Raw genomic sequence first — 15,013 nt, forward strand, 5'->3', positions numbered from 1 at the left:
TTACAAGAAAAGCATTTCAAAGGAAGCTTACCTCTATATTTGTCAGTTCCTTTAGGAAGTTTCCTGGCAAGGAGAGCTTCAAATGCCATCACAATTTCCTCATCATCCATTTCTCTACTCTATCTTGGTTCACCACTAGTGCTAGCTTCTTTTCCTTTTCTGGATGGTACAACAGAAGCTTTAAAAGCTGATTTAGTCTTTTGAACATTGCCATCAAAACTATTTAGTTCATAGGCTGTCAACTTTGCACTGATGGAGTCTAGGGATACCTTAGTCTTGTCTATTGATCTTAGCTCCTAAATAGCAGTAACCCTTATTGCATAGACCGATAATAGGGATCTCAGGACTTTTCTTACCATAGTGGAATCTTCCATTTTACCACCTACACTCTTGATATCATGAACAATGATTTTGATTCTTATCCCATACTGTTGAATGGTCTCACCTTCAACCATCTGCATGTCTTCAAACTTCCCTCTAAGGCTTTCTTCCTTAGCTTGTTTTACATGCTCATCACCGCCACAGATATTTTCAAGAGTATCTCATACCTCTTTGGGATTTACCTTATCTTGGACATCAATAAACTCAATGTCAAATAAATTACTAATTAGGGCTTCCATGACTTGCCCATTCTCTTGCATCGCTCTCTTTTGGTCATCGGTGAGAGTACCGATAGGGGCAGCATAGACATTCTCAACATAGCTCCAATGTTGAGCACCCATGCTTCTGATGTATATCTTCATTCTGTCTTTCCATATACTAAAATTTTCTCTGTCAAACTTTGGACCTTCCCTCTTCATCATTAGACTGGGATCTTTACCTCAAGCAGTTAAGCTTCTAACATAGAGGACCCGGAGGATGCTCCAATACCAATTGATAACTCAATGATGAACGAATAGTACCAAACCGGTATTGAGAAGGGGGGGGTGAATCAGTACAGACAAAAACACACTCTTTAACTAGTTTGTCAGCAGACACTATGCATTGACAGACAAACAATAACACCAGTCCTAAAATAGAGTACGACCGGCAAAGCCCAGAAAAATTGAGACAAGCATAAACCGGTTGACACTTATCTTCTCATACAATCTAACAATTCACTTCCATTTCACCCTAATGCATGAACAAGTAATCTACCATCAAAGATATACATATAAGCAACTAGATCAACATGATTCACCGCTTGATAGAAAACAACATAACATCACATGAAGAAAACATCACACATGACACACTTATTTTTCACATGGAAACCCAACTGGGAAAAACCACAATGGGGATGAATACCCACAAGTTTGTTTTTGAACTCTTTAGAAGTCCACTCTATTAGGAGCCTTGTCCGGTTAAAGACTGATACAATAGGTTCTATTAGGGACTGATCCTATTAGGGATCATCCGGTTAAGGGATGGCTAGAATACCCGGTTAAGGGTTAAACCCTGTTAAAGGTCACCTTGTTAGAGGATTTCAAGAACTCAATGGTTTTGAGTCACCCTGTTAAAGGATTTACAGCAAGCCGGTTAAGGCTACCTTGTTAAGGGATTTTCAAATTGTTGAGGTGGTTAGAGATCAACAGGTATTACAATGATCTAGTAACAACACTCAATGCCAATGCAAATCTGTTGAAGCTCCTCTTCACCTTTTGCACTTACACTCTACAGGTATCAGTTCTCTCCTCTGGTCTAGCAAGAATCATTTATCCCTTCTCTTCAATACACACACACACACAACTTTTGCCAACAACCTCAGAAAGAGACACAACATCGACCTTATAGGAAAATAGATAGGTCGGTAGCATAAACCCTAAAACCTAAACCTGTTAGGTTAAGGAATTCAAACGAGTCAATCCTGACCATTGAGCATACTGCATTAAATGCAACAGTTCTTGATCCAATCTCAAGATTTTCTCCATCATTCATTTTCTACCGATTTCATGGCGGCTGATAACCCATCAGACGTTATCACCGTTTACAAACTTCACACATTCCTTAGGTAGATAGGAACAATCTCCTTCATGCAAGATCCTTCACGCGCACAAGGCTTACATGGCAACATGATATGTTCTTCATTATCATGCTAACTCATCACACAAAGTCATCGGTTGAGCCACACAGGCTTGAAGCACTTCAACCGGAAACCCTGAAGTTGAGACTACCAACTGGTAGTCATACAACGCTTTTGTGTGCCAGTTCCAATCAGTATATGTCGGTTCACCTTGAACAAACACACCACTTCACTTTGGCACAAATGCCGGTTCACAGTGTTATATCGGTTCTCACATATGTCGGTTCTCACCTCTTCAGCATATTGACATCAATGACAACATACAATGTCATTATGTCCTCATACCGGTTCACATAATGCCAACATTATTACCATAAACCTCTCTCCTATAATTTTTCAAATGTTATATACGTTTTGATTAAATTATATTCTATTTTAAAAATTATGGTGGCATGATCTACTAATTATATTATTTTATTAAATATATTTATCTATTTACTTTTCTATTTGAAATTTTACTTCATTATTAAAATTTGAGCAAAGCTCTGATCTCTCAAGTTTGATGGCATGAGATAAAAAAAAATGGTTCACACAATTTATTTATTAGGAAATCTATATTTAGACTCCAAATGGGTATCTTCTTATCACATAGGATTCATCTTCACTCGTTTCCCTTTTGTGTTAATGTTTATCCTATAATCTCCCTGCTACTCAAATTTATAACTCTATAAACCCTAAAGGACAAACCAATACCTAAACATAAAGAAATACAAGTTAGGATGATGGGTGGATACATATTATTAGCCAGTGGAATGCCATTAATTAACTTATATAGTAGAGAATATAAATTTTCTTCTTCAGACATTGGTTAATCAAAGGTGATGTTTTTGATAAGGATAAACAAGTTTTGAGGGGACCTGAAACCCCACAGGTTTTGAAGGGACCCAAATCCCTCATATTTTGATAGGATCTGGAACCCCCAATACAACAGTGATAAAAAGATTGGTCATAAAAAAACCAGCAGCCAATCAAAAGAAGGATTGAAAAAATCAGTCCCTAGGACAAACTCAAGGGACAAACACCCTTAAACATCAGACTTGTGGTTTTGAAAGGCTCCCCTAACCATCATCTTGGGTTTTAAATTGGCTCCTAAAAGTAGCAGAGAAGGGTTTTCCTAACACATTGGTTAATCAAAGGTGATGTTATTAGAGGATAATTGGAAGATAGTTGAAGAAAAATCACAATATACTAATGGTGTTGAAGCTAAATAATTTCTTATCATACTAAGTGAATCCAATCCTAATTAATTATATTCAATGCTAAATTATAGTTTAATATCTTTCAAGTGTTCAACAAAAATTTGTATGTAATCCTAGATATTATAAATTATATCCATAATAATTCTTACAAACAAAGAATTTACTTCAATAATAATTCCTCCATGAAATCTTGGTAATGAAATGACTACACTGTCATTGCAAATGAATAACAAAATAGAGAGATTAAAATTTACTTAGGATTACACAACTTTATTCGAAGAATACATTGCAATGGATTTGTAAAGATTCATTATTTTGTAGACCAAATAAATATTAATTTATTATTCACTAACTACTAATTAACATCAACCTCAATTTTTTAGTATATAGGAGAGCTTGAGATTTACCTCTATGCTCATATTCTTTTGTCATTTATTTTGACTCATTTGAAGATGATGAAGCTATTTATGCAATGGGTTATTGGAAATGGGGCGTCCACCCAACCCCCCCCCCCCCCTCTCTCTCTCTCTCTCTCTCTCTCTTTGTCTACCCCTAGTTTCCCTCCTTCAACCCCCTAAATGAATCTACAACTATCTCTCTAATATGGATAAGTCTTCCTTACCACTCTTTCCATTATTTGTGTAATTCTACCAATGAGGCTATTGGCAATATGATGTGCCTCTTTCTCAAGGTGGAGCCTAATATTAGAAACTTTTCCCACACCTCCTGCACCCATATCTAGGTAAAAATTAATATTTCCAAGGATTTTCCTATCGAGATAATTTTGAAGGTGGTCAAGAGCGACTTTGAACATAAACAATGCACTACGAGGGGATCTCTTCCCACTTTATACTATATTTTTCTATAGGTCATTTGGCTTCCTCTTGCATTGTGGGTCTCATCCATATTTTTCCCCACTTGGTGGAAGGATGTTAACTATTTTCATATCACTCTTTCCTATTATTTTAGATGGTAACCCAAAGTTCTCTACTAATTTGGTGTTTCATTCTTCCGCTACTTTCACTAGTTTGGTCACTTAGGCTATTATTTACCCCACTATTGAGGACTCAAGTTTCTATCATATTCCTTTGATGGTTCTTAACTCCACATCTCTAGATTGTAAGGCTCCCCACTCAAAATAGGGTACCCATAAAGGAGGTTCATTTGTCTATTTGGAGGGTACCTCCTTCCCTTCTATGAAATATTCTACGGATAAAGATGACGCTTCTTGGACTAGTTTTTAGGTAAGAAAAAATACAATTCCTTAGTATTCCTAGCATTCAAATTGTTCCATTGGGGCCAAATTTGGGCTCCAACTCTAATGTTTAGCGATTGACTGTCTTACTATTTTTTCTGGTTGTGCTATATAAATTTTATCTCATTGTAGCTCTATTATCCTCTTAGGTTGATTTTTTATTGTTCCATCTTTGGTTTTGTTTCTTACCCCTTTGGTAATTGTCTAAGGTTTGGGCCATACCGAAAACCCACTTATCTAAGTCAAAAACATCTAAATGTTAATTTATTTAATTTATTCTAAGCTATATAAACTATTCAACCAATGTAGAATTTGAGAATTACACCCTTATTATATTAATCTAAATGATGGATGGAGCATTGCAAGAGTTTAATGTTAACCTTATTGAGTCTTTGATAAAGAATTTTCACCAACCATTGTTGTTCAACTAGTAAACATTAGACTAACTCCATCAATAGATTTCCTAATTATTAAACCTAAAAAACATATGTACAACTTAAGAGAGCATAAAATTTCCCCATCCTTCTTGCACAACAATAGAATAATTTTCTTACAAAAGTTCACATGTATTTTGAGTGTGTCAAAATTTCTCTTCTAGTGTTGCACATGCAAAAATAACTCTCCTACAACACTCAACATCTCCTTTTTATGCATTAATTTCCCTCATCCAAAGATATGAAAATAATTTGTCCATATTTTTGCTAAAAGGCCTTGACAATTGTAGATACATTAATTGCATCCATAAAGAAGATTGAGATACCAAGCCTCCCATTTTTCCATCAAGTAAAACATATATAATTAGTTCTTCTTATGCAAAATATCATATTTTAATAAGAGTCTATCCCAAGATGAAAAAATTCCTCCTTTAATTGTCTCCAACATCCGATTTGATCTCTTAGAACATAATTACCAAATACAATATTAATAGGTTTCGATGTATTACTTATATAAGAATAAAAGTATTACAATAAAGTATTTAATGCATTTGTGATTTCCACTCTATTTTCCTTGTGATATGGATGAGGAACTTCTACATAAGCCTTTAACCTAGTGAACATCAGTTCCCCTCACTTTGTGTTCCAAAAATACCTCTACAAGCTTATCACTTCAATTAAAAAATAAATATCAACTCCATGCATTCATTTCAAAAGAAGCACAAATCTTCAAAGTTGACTTCCTTTTACACATTTTTTAACTAACAAGCCACTTGCATATTAAAAAAATATAGAATAAAACTCTAAACTACACAAAATTAAAGTATTATACATAATTTTGTCTTCTAATACAAGCTAGTAGTAAATAAGACATAGAAAAAATGTGCAATAATGATTAAAAGAGGAAATTAAGTAGCTATTGGGATATAGAAAATAACGTAGGTTATATCAAAGATAAAGTAACATTTAGAAATCCTAGAAGAGTGACTTTAACAAAATAATAAGGTTAATTGAAATACCATTTAGGAAATTCCACATAGGTAGGACTATAACATATATTTGTATCCACTTTTATTATAATCACTAACTTATTACTCTTCAAATTCATCAACAAGTTTTGAGAATCCATTAGTCTACTACGCCAAGTATCTTCCAAAATGATTTCATCCTACTACCTCAATGATAACACCAATAGTCATTTCACTACACTGACTCTCATACCAATATGAAAACTTGCAAATGAAATGACTACACCATTATTGTAAATGATAAAAAAATGGAGATATTAAAATTTAATAGGGATTGCGCAACTTGAATTGACAGTGGATTCTTCAAAGATTTGTTTTCCTATGAACTGTAAATTAACCTATGTGAATGTGGGTCTCCAAATAATGATTTATTTATTATTTACTAACTATTAAATAACCTATCAATGTTGCCTTACATAAACACTATGAGAAGAAGAATCAATAGGATTGAGGCTCCAATTGAGGTGGATGTGAGGGCTAGGGATTGGTCCTCAGAGGATGAAGATGAGAGAGCGTGGGTTGAGGCTAGTGATCTACTAGAAAGAATCAACAAATGGGATTCCTTAGAAGAGGAGGTGAATTTTCTATTTAAGAGAATGTGATGTCATAGGAGGAAACGAAGAGTATGGAGAGGTATATCTTTGCTCTTCTTGCTAATCAAGATGCACTGAAGGTAAAATTGGATGAGATTGTTTCCTTCAATAAGGTGATTCCGAAGAAGACATCAAACTCAATGCATGTTTTTTAGGATGATTTGGATAGGAAACATTCCAAGAGGAAGAGGTCCATTGAGATTGTTTCTATCACTTTGGAGCTATTTGGTAAAATAGTTAAAGTTAATCTTGATTCCTTGGATGTTAATCATACTATGGAGATCACTAAAATAAAAAGTCTCTCTTTTTGGGAATAGTTGAATGTTCCAAGTAAGGAATGGTAGGTTGTGAAAGCATCCAATTAGTAAAAAAATCTATTTGTGTTTCTTGGGGGTGCATTTTGGTGGTTCAGTTCTCAATCCATTTTTTGTTTTCTTTTTGGCTCTATTTTTTTTCTTGTTTTGGTTCTTATTGCAATGTTGTCTCACAGCTCACAAGACCCCTCTTTACCACTAATGAGTTTCTATGTTAGGGTTTGGTCCCTTTCCCAATTTACTTAGTCATAACTATTATATATCCTATAAATTAACAAATAAACGTAATTTATTTTATTTATTCTAAGTTATAGTTAATATAATATTTTAATGCTTCAATTTTTTATGTAATTATAGTTTCATTAAGTTATGATTTTGCAAGAACAATGGACTTGTAAATTTTTTTGCGTAAATAATTCTATCTCTAATATGAGTGGATTAGTAGTTTGTGTTAAATATTTTGAGGGGGAAATTGAAGTGGCTAGTACAAAGTAGATATCTATAATGAAATTTATATGCATGAGTAAAGAAAGTGATCACAAGTTTAAAGGAAATTGTTGGATAGCAATCTAAATGTGGAAAACATTCATTCCTTTATGACCATATTCACCCTATGTGAATAAACAATTGAAGATAAATTTACTTCTATTTTTCTCTCCCTATTATCATATGTATGCATACAAGTGACCAACATCAAAAAATCAGTTATGTATAACTATTCAACACTTTATGTATGATAAAGAATATCCTTTACAATAATTGAATAATTAATAGCTAAGGTAACACATAACATATGTGTCTCCCATCGTGTACTTAGACAAACCACTTTGCTAAGGCAAATGTGGCCTACATTGGGCTTCAACTTGCTATTCATGGACGGTATAAAAAATTATGGTTAGAAAGTCACTCTCTAAATATCATTAATTTCCTAATTAAAAAGATGCCTCCCAGTTGGACAATCAAGCATTTAATCCAGGAGTGTAATTGCCAATTTGGACAAAATATAAATCACCCATATCTTTAGGGAAGGCAATAAGCCGGTGGATTACATGGAAAATATTGGTGTACTAAATGATGAAATCAAATGGTGGATGGAGAGGGATCCCTTCCCAAGTCACTTGTGTGAATTATCTCTAAAGGATGTCAGAAATATTGCTCAATGAATAGATATTAATTATGTCATCAATTCACATGTGTAAAGTCATTTCTAGAAATGAGTGGAGACAACTTTCTAGATTTTTCTTACTGGTCTAGTTTTGTATCCACTGATTCGTGTATGGTTTTGTATCCATTGGTTCGGGTCTAGTATTATTTTTGTGGATATCAAAATTTGTAGAGGTATTCCTTTTATGGGGAAAGATAAGAAACAAATGGACTCATCTTCATGTGGGAAGTGGAAACAAAACAAGGAACTTTGGACAAAAATTATGGATGACAGTCTAGAGCCCTACCTCAAAATTTTACACGGCCAGGAGCACAAGATAATGAAAGATTTTGTGAAGGGCTGGAATAAAGCCATTCGCAGCATGTATGGTACCAAATTCAGGATTGATGAGCCTTTCATAGCAGAGATTACGTGATTGAGTATGGAAGGAAAAAAAATCATAGAGAGAGAGAGAGAGAAAGAACTTAGAGGAAGCTTAGTCAATCTTCTACAACAAACATAGCAGAAGAAATAGAATAAGGAAGATGCCTGATGGGGGTTACAATAGGAAAGATATTTTGAAGCTTTGTGTGGATATGGAAAAGGTAATAATGAGATACATTACTCTGGATGGCCATTATGTCAGCATTTTTTCATATCATTTCACAATTTTAAATCATTTTAAGCATGATAAGAAAATATCTCTACCTTTTAATTTAATGTCTTCACTTTAGCATAGTCTTTTAAATCATGCTAAAAACAATGAGAATCATATTTTGCATGAGGATTTAATCCTCCTCATTATGGAATATGACAAAGCGCATGAGGTTAAGCCCTCCCCTATTTTGAAAAACCCAAAGTCCTTGGCGAGTCATGATGTGCATGTGGTTTTCGATATCGAGTTTGATGAGAAGGAGGTGGGTGAAGTGGCTATGGATTGGAATAATCTCCACCTATCTGATGACTCAAAATATTAGCCTTCACAGGATGAGGTCCCCCCACAAAAACTGACTTCTGATACTAATAGTAGCAGGAAAAGAAAAAATCCTCCTAGATTTGCAACCAACAAGTTGAAAACCCCCTTTATAAACCCCAAGACCTGGGCCCTCAAAGCTCTGAAAAGCAAAAAATTAGGAGAGGTGTAGAGAAAAAGTGTAAAGGTGATGATGAAATCAAACTAGACATCCCACTTAATGTGGACCTGAGAGATTATAGAAAGGAAGATTTGGATTTTGATATGCTCCTTGCTAATTCTAGCATCAACCAAGAAAAATGTTTTCGCTGGGTGAATAGTGAAATTGCCCTTCTTAAATAGGGCATGACAGATATAATTAACACCTTCACAGAAAACCCTATGCCTGACAAAACTGACAAGCTGCTTAAGATGGCTCAAAAATTAACGGAAGATGTTAGGGGTATGAAAATTGAGCATGAGTCAAGAATTGCTCTTTTGGAAAGGAGTATGGAGGATTTAAATGACAACCTCAGGGGACTGGTGGAAATAAGAAAAGAGGCGATGAATAATAGCGTGGAAGGCCTTAAAAGGGTTAATGAGAAAATTGCTATCTAGAAAGATCAACCTCTCAGTAGTGTTTCGTCTTCAGCTGCCAAGTCGAGTAGGAGGAGTTTGGAGATAAACACACAAAATATTGATATGCATATTGCTACTAGACCCTCTACTGGGACCAAAAGTAAGAACGAGGAGAGGAGTAGATTGAGATTCATAATGGAGGAGCTTGCGGATATTAACAAGAATATAATCCAGAAAAATAATGAGCTCGTGAAAGCTCTTGGATAGACTTTTGGTTCTGTCTATTTATGTTCTGCTTTGGTTATTTTTCTTTTTGTTAGGTGTTGTGGGGTGTTTCCTCTGTTTTTGTAGCCGTTTGGTTGTTGGTTAGACTCTAGTTCACGACTGTTTTTTCCTTTTTCTATTGGATTTGGGTTTTGGGTCCATGTAAAACCCATATATCTTAATAAAAAACACATAATATATGTTTGAAATTGATTTAATGAGTAAACACTCTTATTTATTCCAAAATAAAAAAATTGCTAGGTGGTAAGCTTTGTATATCTTTATTAAATGATGTAGTATTATAGTAAATTTTCAAACCATACCACAAGTATATAGGAATTTAATATTTTATGCACCTAAAACTCTATGTTATTTATTTCTATAAATTAAAGGGAACTCACAAATATTTATATTATTCATCAATTTAAATTTCTCTATATACCTTGATTTTCTCTATGGAGTCATGTGAATTGATTAGATTATATACTATTTTTATATTTATGCTAGTGTGTTTCACTATTTATATTATTTGTAGTGTTCCTAAAAAACATTAGCATTTAATATTTCTATAGGAAATTTTATTTATCTTCTTTATAAATCTAGAATGTCTATCGGATATAGAGTTGGATGGTACAATATTTAAATAAATGGTTCAAAAACCTTACTTTCTCAACTATTTTTTAGATTATAAGTGATTATTTTATTGTCATATATAATGGACCCTCATTCCTTTCTATTTCATATTAATTCAGATTTCTTAAATCTTAGTGGCACTCAATATTTTGATTTCATAATTTTTGTTTCTTTAATCTTAATGGTACTCAATTGTGATTTCATGAACCTGAATGAACGATTCAAGACTTAAGTTGCTAGAAAGACAAATTTGGATTATAGATAAAATTTATGATGAGTTGTTGGGAAATGATAGACTAATTTATATGGGATGAAAAATAATTATTTTATTTTAAGATTTCCATAAATTAATATAAATATATTTTCAATTATAATCAAATATTTATATTGAATGAATAAAATACTAACGATATTGAACCTAAACCTTACCCTGTTGCATTAGGAGACTCCAAGAGTTTTTCCTTTTGTAATAAAACCTCTTTTAATTCAATTAACGAACTCTATGGAATCTAAGTTATGATGAATATCATCACTAATGATATGTTGCTTAAAAGGATTTTACTTTAATATTAAGTCCTTTGATGACATTTCTAGGTATAATTTCCTTGATACTTAATGTTAGCATAAAATGGTTCTACAATTTATATGGAAAATGATCCTATCAGTAATATGAGTGAAATTTATAGTTTAAGTATGTGAGGTAGAAAAATGAGAATATTTCTATCTTTTTTTAGTTTTGTCTTATAAATAGAAGTTGACAAGTGAAAGATATGCGCATGAAAAGAGATAGTGTTCATTACATTTAAGGGAACCTATTGGATCCCACTCCATTTTTGTGAAATATTTCTTCCTTTCTGACCATATTTACAACAAGTAGATAATTTTGTAAGATAAATTTTCTTTAGTTTTTATGCTTTGTTTTCCTATAAAAATGTTCTTATATATGTTTTTCCCATGTTTCTAAATATGATTGATCATGTAACATCATTTGATTGGTTGAATTACTTTTCCCTTTAAAGCCCAATATAACCAACTCACAACATAACATTCACTATTAATGAGAGACTTAAAAGAATCCACCTCTACAAGAATATACATTAGATAACTAATATAGTTATTATTAAATGATCTACGACATAAGAAATAAATGAGTAAACTAAAATAGATCTCACGGAGAATTAAGATTTCTAAAATGATTCCTACGATATAAACAAACTTAACATATAAACAAGATCTACTAAATGAACTAATTAGATAAATTACAAACATGATCTCTTGATTCTATGATCTGTCTTATCAATATATAGTAATCGCTCTTTGAAAAAATACACTCCAAAGCTTCCTAGTGAATAAACTCCAAATTTTTTGCTTCAGAATCTTTGTACGCCTTCTTACAGATATGTTTCTTACAGTTGGAATTGAAGAACGAGAAAGAAAAGTAGAGGAATTGCTGCACATGGATCCAAGAGACGAGTCCTTCAGGGCTGTGGTCATTTATGGCATAGGTGGGATTGGGAAGACATTTCTTGCTAAGGCTGTACATTCAAAATTAAATCTGAACGGCTACAACTACTGTAGAGTTTTAATGGATATAGATCCTCAGAAAAATGACATAAAAAAGAAGCAGGAGCAGATTTTGAAGGATGCTTTCCCCAGCTACAACTGTGGAAGAGCAATAGATTTGAGAGACCAAGAAGAAGGTAGGGAGCATTTAAGAAGAGCTTTTCAAGAATCGAATAAGCCTGTGTTTCTGTTTATTGACAATGTTCTGGGAGCAGAAGACCTCATAGAGCTTTTGCCACAAGACTTGGAACGCTTTGGCAAGCATATTAGACTTCTTTTAACAACAAGAAACTTGAATAACACCAATATGTTCAAGAAAAGGTTTCGCCATGGATATCTTGTCAAACCCCTCCCCAACAGCGATGCAAAGAAAATTCTTTGCAACGAAACAGAGAATCTTATTCATATCAAAGATGATGTTGACAGGATCCTGGAAATTTGCAATGGAGTACCTCTTGTTCTTAAGATTGTTGGTGCTCATTTGGAAAATCAGGAATACAAGGTGAAGAATTGTAGTCAGTTACTAAATGCTTTGGAGAAAGGGGATGAAATTAGAGAACAGAATCTGAGCGAATGTATGGTAGATTTTGTATACAAGAAGTTTGAAAATTTTACCCAAGAAGCATTTTTGGACATATGCTGCTTCTTTAATGGTATGTATCGTACACTTGTGGAGTCCGCTGTTGGATCGCAGGCACTCAAAGCACTTGAAGATGCCGCATTGATCACAACTAAGCTAGAAAAAGAATATTACGCCCCAATGCAGGAGAATGAGGAGATCGTAGTTGTTCATGATGTGATCATAGCAAAAGGGCAAAACATGGCAAAATCTACCAGACTCAGAGATATCAAATCTTTTGAAACCGCTGTAGAAGAAAAGGTAATCGTATTTTTCCATAGATATAGTTAATACTTTTACACTATTGACTTTGCCTAGTGAGTTTTATTTGGATTTGATTGTGTGTATGTTTTTTTGCATCGATTTTTCGGATCACATTCTGTGATTCATCACTCAGATGAAAGAGTGTCAATTTATTTTTACATTTCTTGACTCTCTCGACACTCTCTTTCATCTTGATGATGGATCACTGACTGTAATCTGAAACATTGATGCCCAAAAGATACACACAATCAAATCCAGAAAAAAAGCTCACTGATTCTGGATTATAAAAATTTGATCAAACTAATTTGGCTAACGAGTTTGTGTGATGGTTACACATTTTGCAGAGGCTCGAGAATATCAAAGGAATTGAACTCTGGTGCGACAAAGACCCATCTTCTTACATCTTAAAAAGACAGCACTTAAATTCAATGAGCAAATCATTACGAGTTCTGAAATTGGGACCGAACATCAGCGTCAGCCATGAGAGTAAAATGGGATTTCCAGAATTGAGATATGTTTATCTGGATCACAATATTCCTTTTGTACCCTTCAATTCAAAGGCCCTGACGAAATTGGTTGTATATGTTGGTCCTCTCCTCAAACGTGGTCTTAGCATTTACATGGTATGTTATTTTATTTCATATCATTGTCTACGTAATGTGGGTGTTGTACCATTTTATCTTTCAATGACAGAAAATTGGCATGCAGTTACCGGAAAATTTACGCCAGATCAGCACATTCCAGTCCGATGAGAAATGCAGAAATTGGGATGAATCAAAACCAATGCAGGTGGCTCCAAAGTCTTCTCTACAAGAGTTGTCTTTAACTTCTTTTTCAATGAAGACGCTACCAAAGGGACTTCAGGCTTTCAGTGCATTGAAAACTCTCACGTTAGACGATTGGTATGAAATGGAGGAGCTGCCAGAGGTAATTTGTGGACTGCATTGGTTGAGTACACTCAGTCTGGTTAAATGTAGCTTGAAACATCTTCCACAGTCGTTTGGAAATCTTACAAGTCTAACGCATTTGTCGTTAGAAGCTTGTGACAGATTAGAAGAACTGCCTTCCAGCTTGCAAAAGCTGAAAGCTCTGCGTTTTTTAAACCTGAAGAGATGTACTTCTTTGAAGAAATTGCCTTCCAACTTTGGGGAACTTAGGGCTTTACAAGGCCTGAATATGAAGAAATGTGTTCGCTTAGATGAGATACCAGGATTTAAGAAGCTCACAGCACTAAGATATTTGAATATCCAGGATTGTCCAGCATTAAGGCGCGACTTTAGTAGCGCGCATAAGGACTTGCAAATTGAAGAAAAAGGAAGTGAAGAGGAAGAGGAATTACCCAATAGATCACGTATAAGATGTCACGGTATGCCAAGTCACGGTATACCAATACTAATACATGAGTTACTACTACAGGGTGCACCAAAACTTGATATGCATAATAACAAAATACAGAGTAACAATAGAGGAAAGTGGTCACTAGTTGTGGGGAGTGTTATAATGTTGAGTTTATCTAGGTATTTATACTATCAAATGTTGTTAATAGATTCATATTTGGACACATGAAAATTTATGAATGTTATATAGAAAGAGAATAAATGTATTTATCAACTAGTAAACTAATATAATTTTGTTTTTAATAAAAAATCATAATTATTTATATATGTTATTTATATAAAACATGTTCATTTAAGCAAGTATTATTTTCACAATGAAAAAATATTATTCTTATATGTACAATTATTGATGTAGCAATGTATATGCATTGAAATATTTCAAATTAACAATTTATCTTATCACAAATATGAAAGGTGAGAAAAATAATCACCTCCTATTTTGCCAAGAAATGTGAAGGATTATCAAGAAGTTTTATTGTTCAATTATTGGTCCACTACTATTTTGATTAGATTAGCATGGGAAAGGGCATAGACCCATTATAGGTCTGCCATCAAGGCAAACAAAACCAATCTCACAAGGAGTGAGATTGATCAAAAAACAAGTGTTGAAAATGAGATGGACAAGAAGACAAATAGTACAAAATGATTGATGGAAAAACTAGTGAACTAATTTTTAGTTAGAGACTTATGACCCTCACTGATTGCCATTCTTT

The 15,013-nt window shown here is 33.7% G+C and overlaps 1 protein-coding gene across 2 annotated transcripts in view; it reads left to right on the forward strand.

The window, feature by feature from the left end:
* LOC131034398 (probable disease resistance protein At5g66900) overlaps window positions 1–14,565 on the forward strand; it is a 31,804-nt gene extending 17,239 nt beyond the window's left edge. For both annotated transcript variants that reach the window (XM_057965866.2, XM_057965865.2), the window contains exons 5-7: window positions 11,870–12,900; window positions 13,248–13,526; window positions 13,612–14,565. In XM_057965866.2, coding sequence (XP_057821849.2) covers window positions 11,870–12,900; window positions 13,248–13,526; window positions 13,612–14,469 — 2,168 coding nt within the window. In that variant the 3' untranslated portion in view covers window positions 14,470–14,565. The remainder of the gene's footprint in view (window positions 1–11,869; window positions 12,901–13,247; window positions 13,527–13,611) is intronic.
* The last annotated feature ends 448 nt before the right edge of the window (window positions 14,566–15,013 follow it).

Source organism: Cryptomeria japonica, chromosome 4 (assembly GCF_030272615.1).
Source record: "Cryptomeria japonica chromosome 4, Sugi_1.0, whole genome shotgun sequence".
Taxonomy (NCBI): domain Eukaryota; kingdom Viridiplantae; phylum Streptophyta; class Pinopsida; order Cupressales; family Cupressaceae; genus Cryptomeria; species Cryptomeria japonica.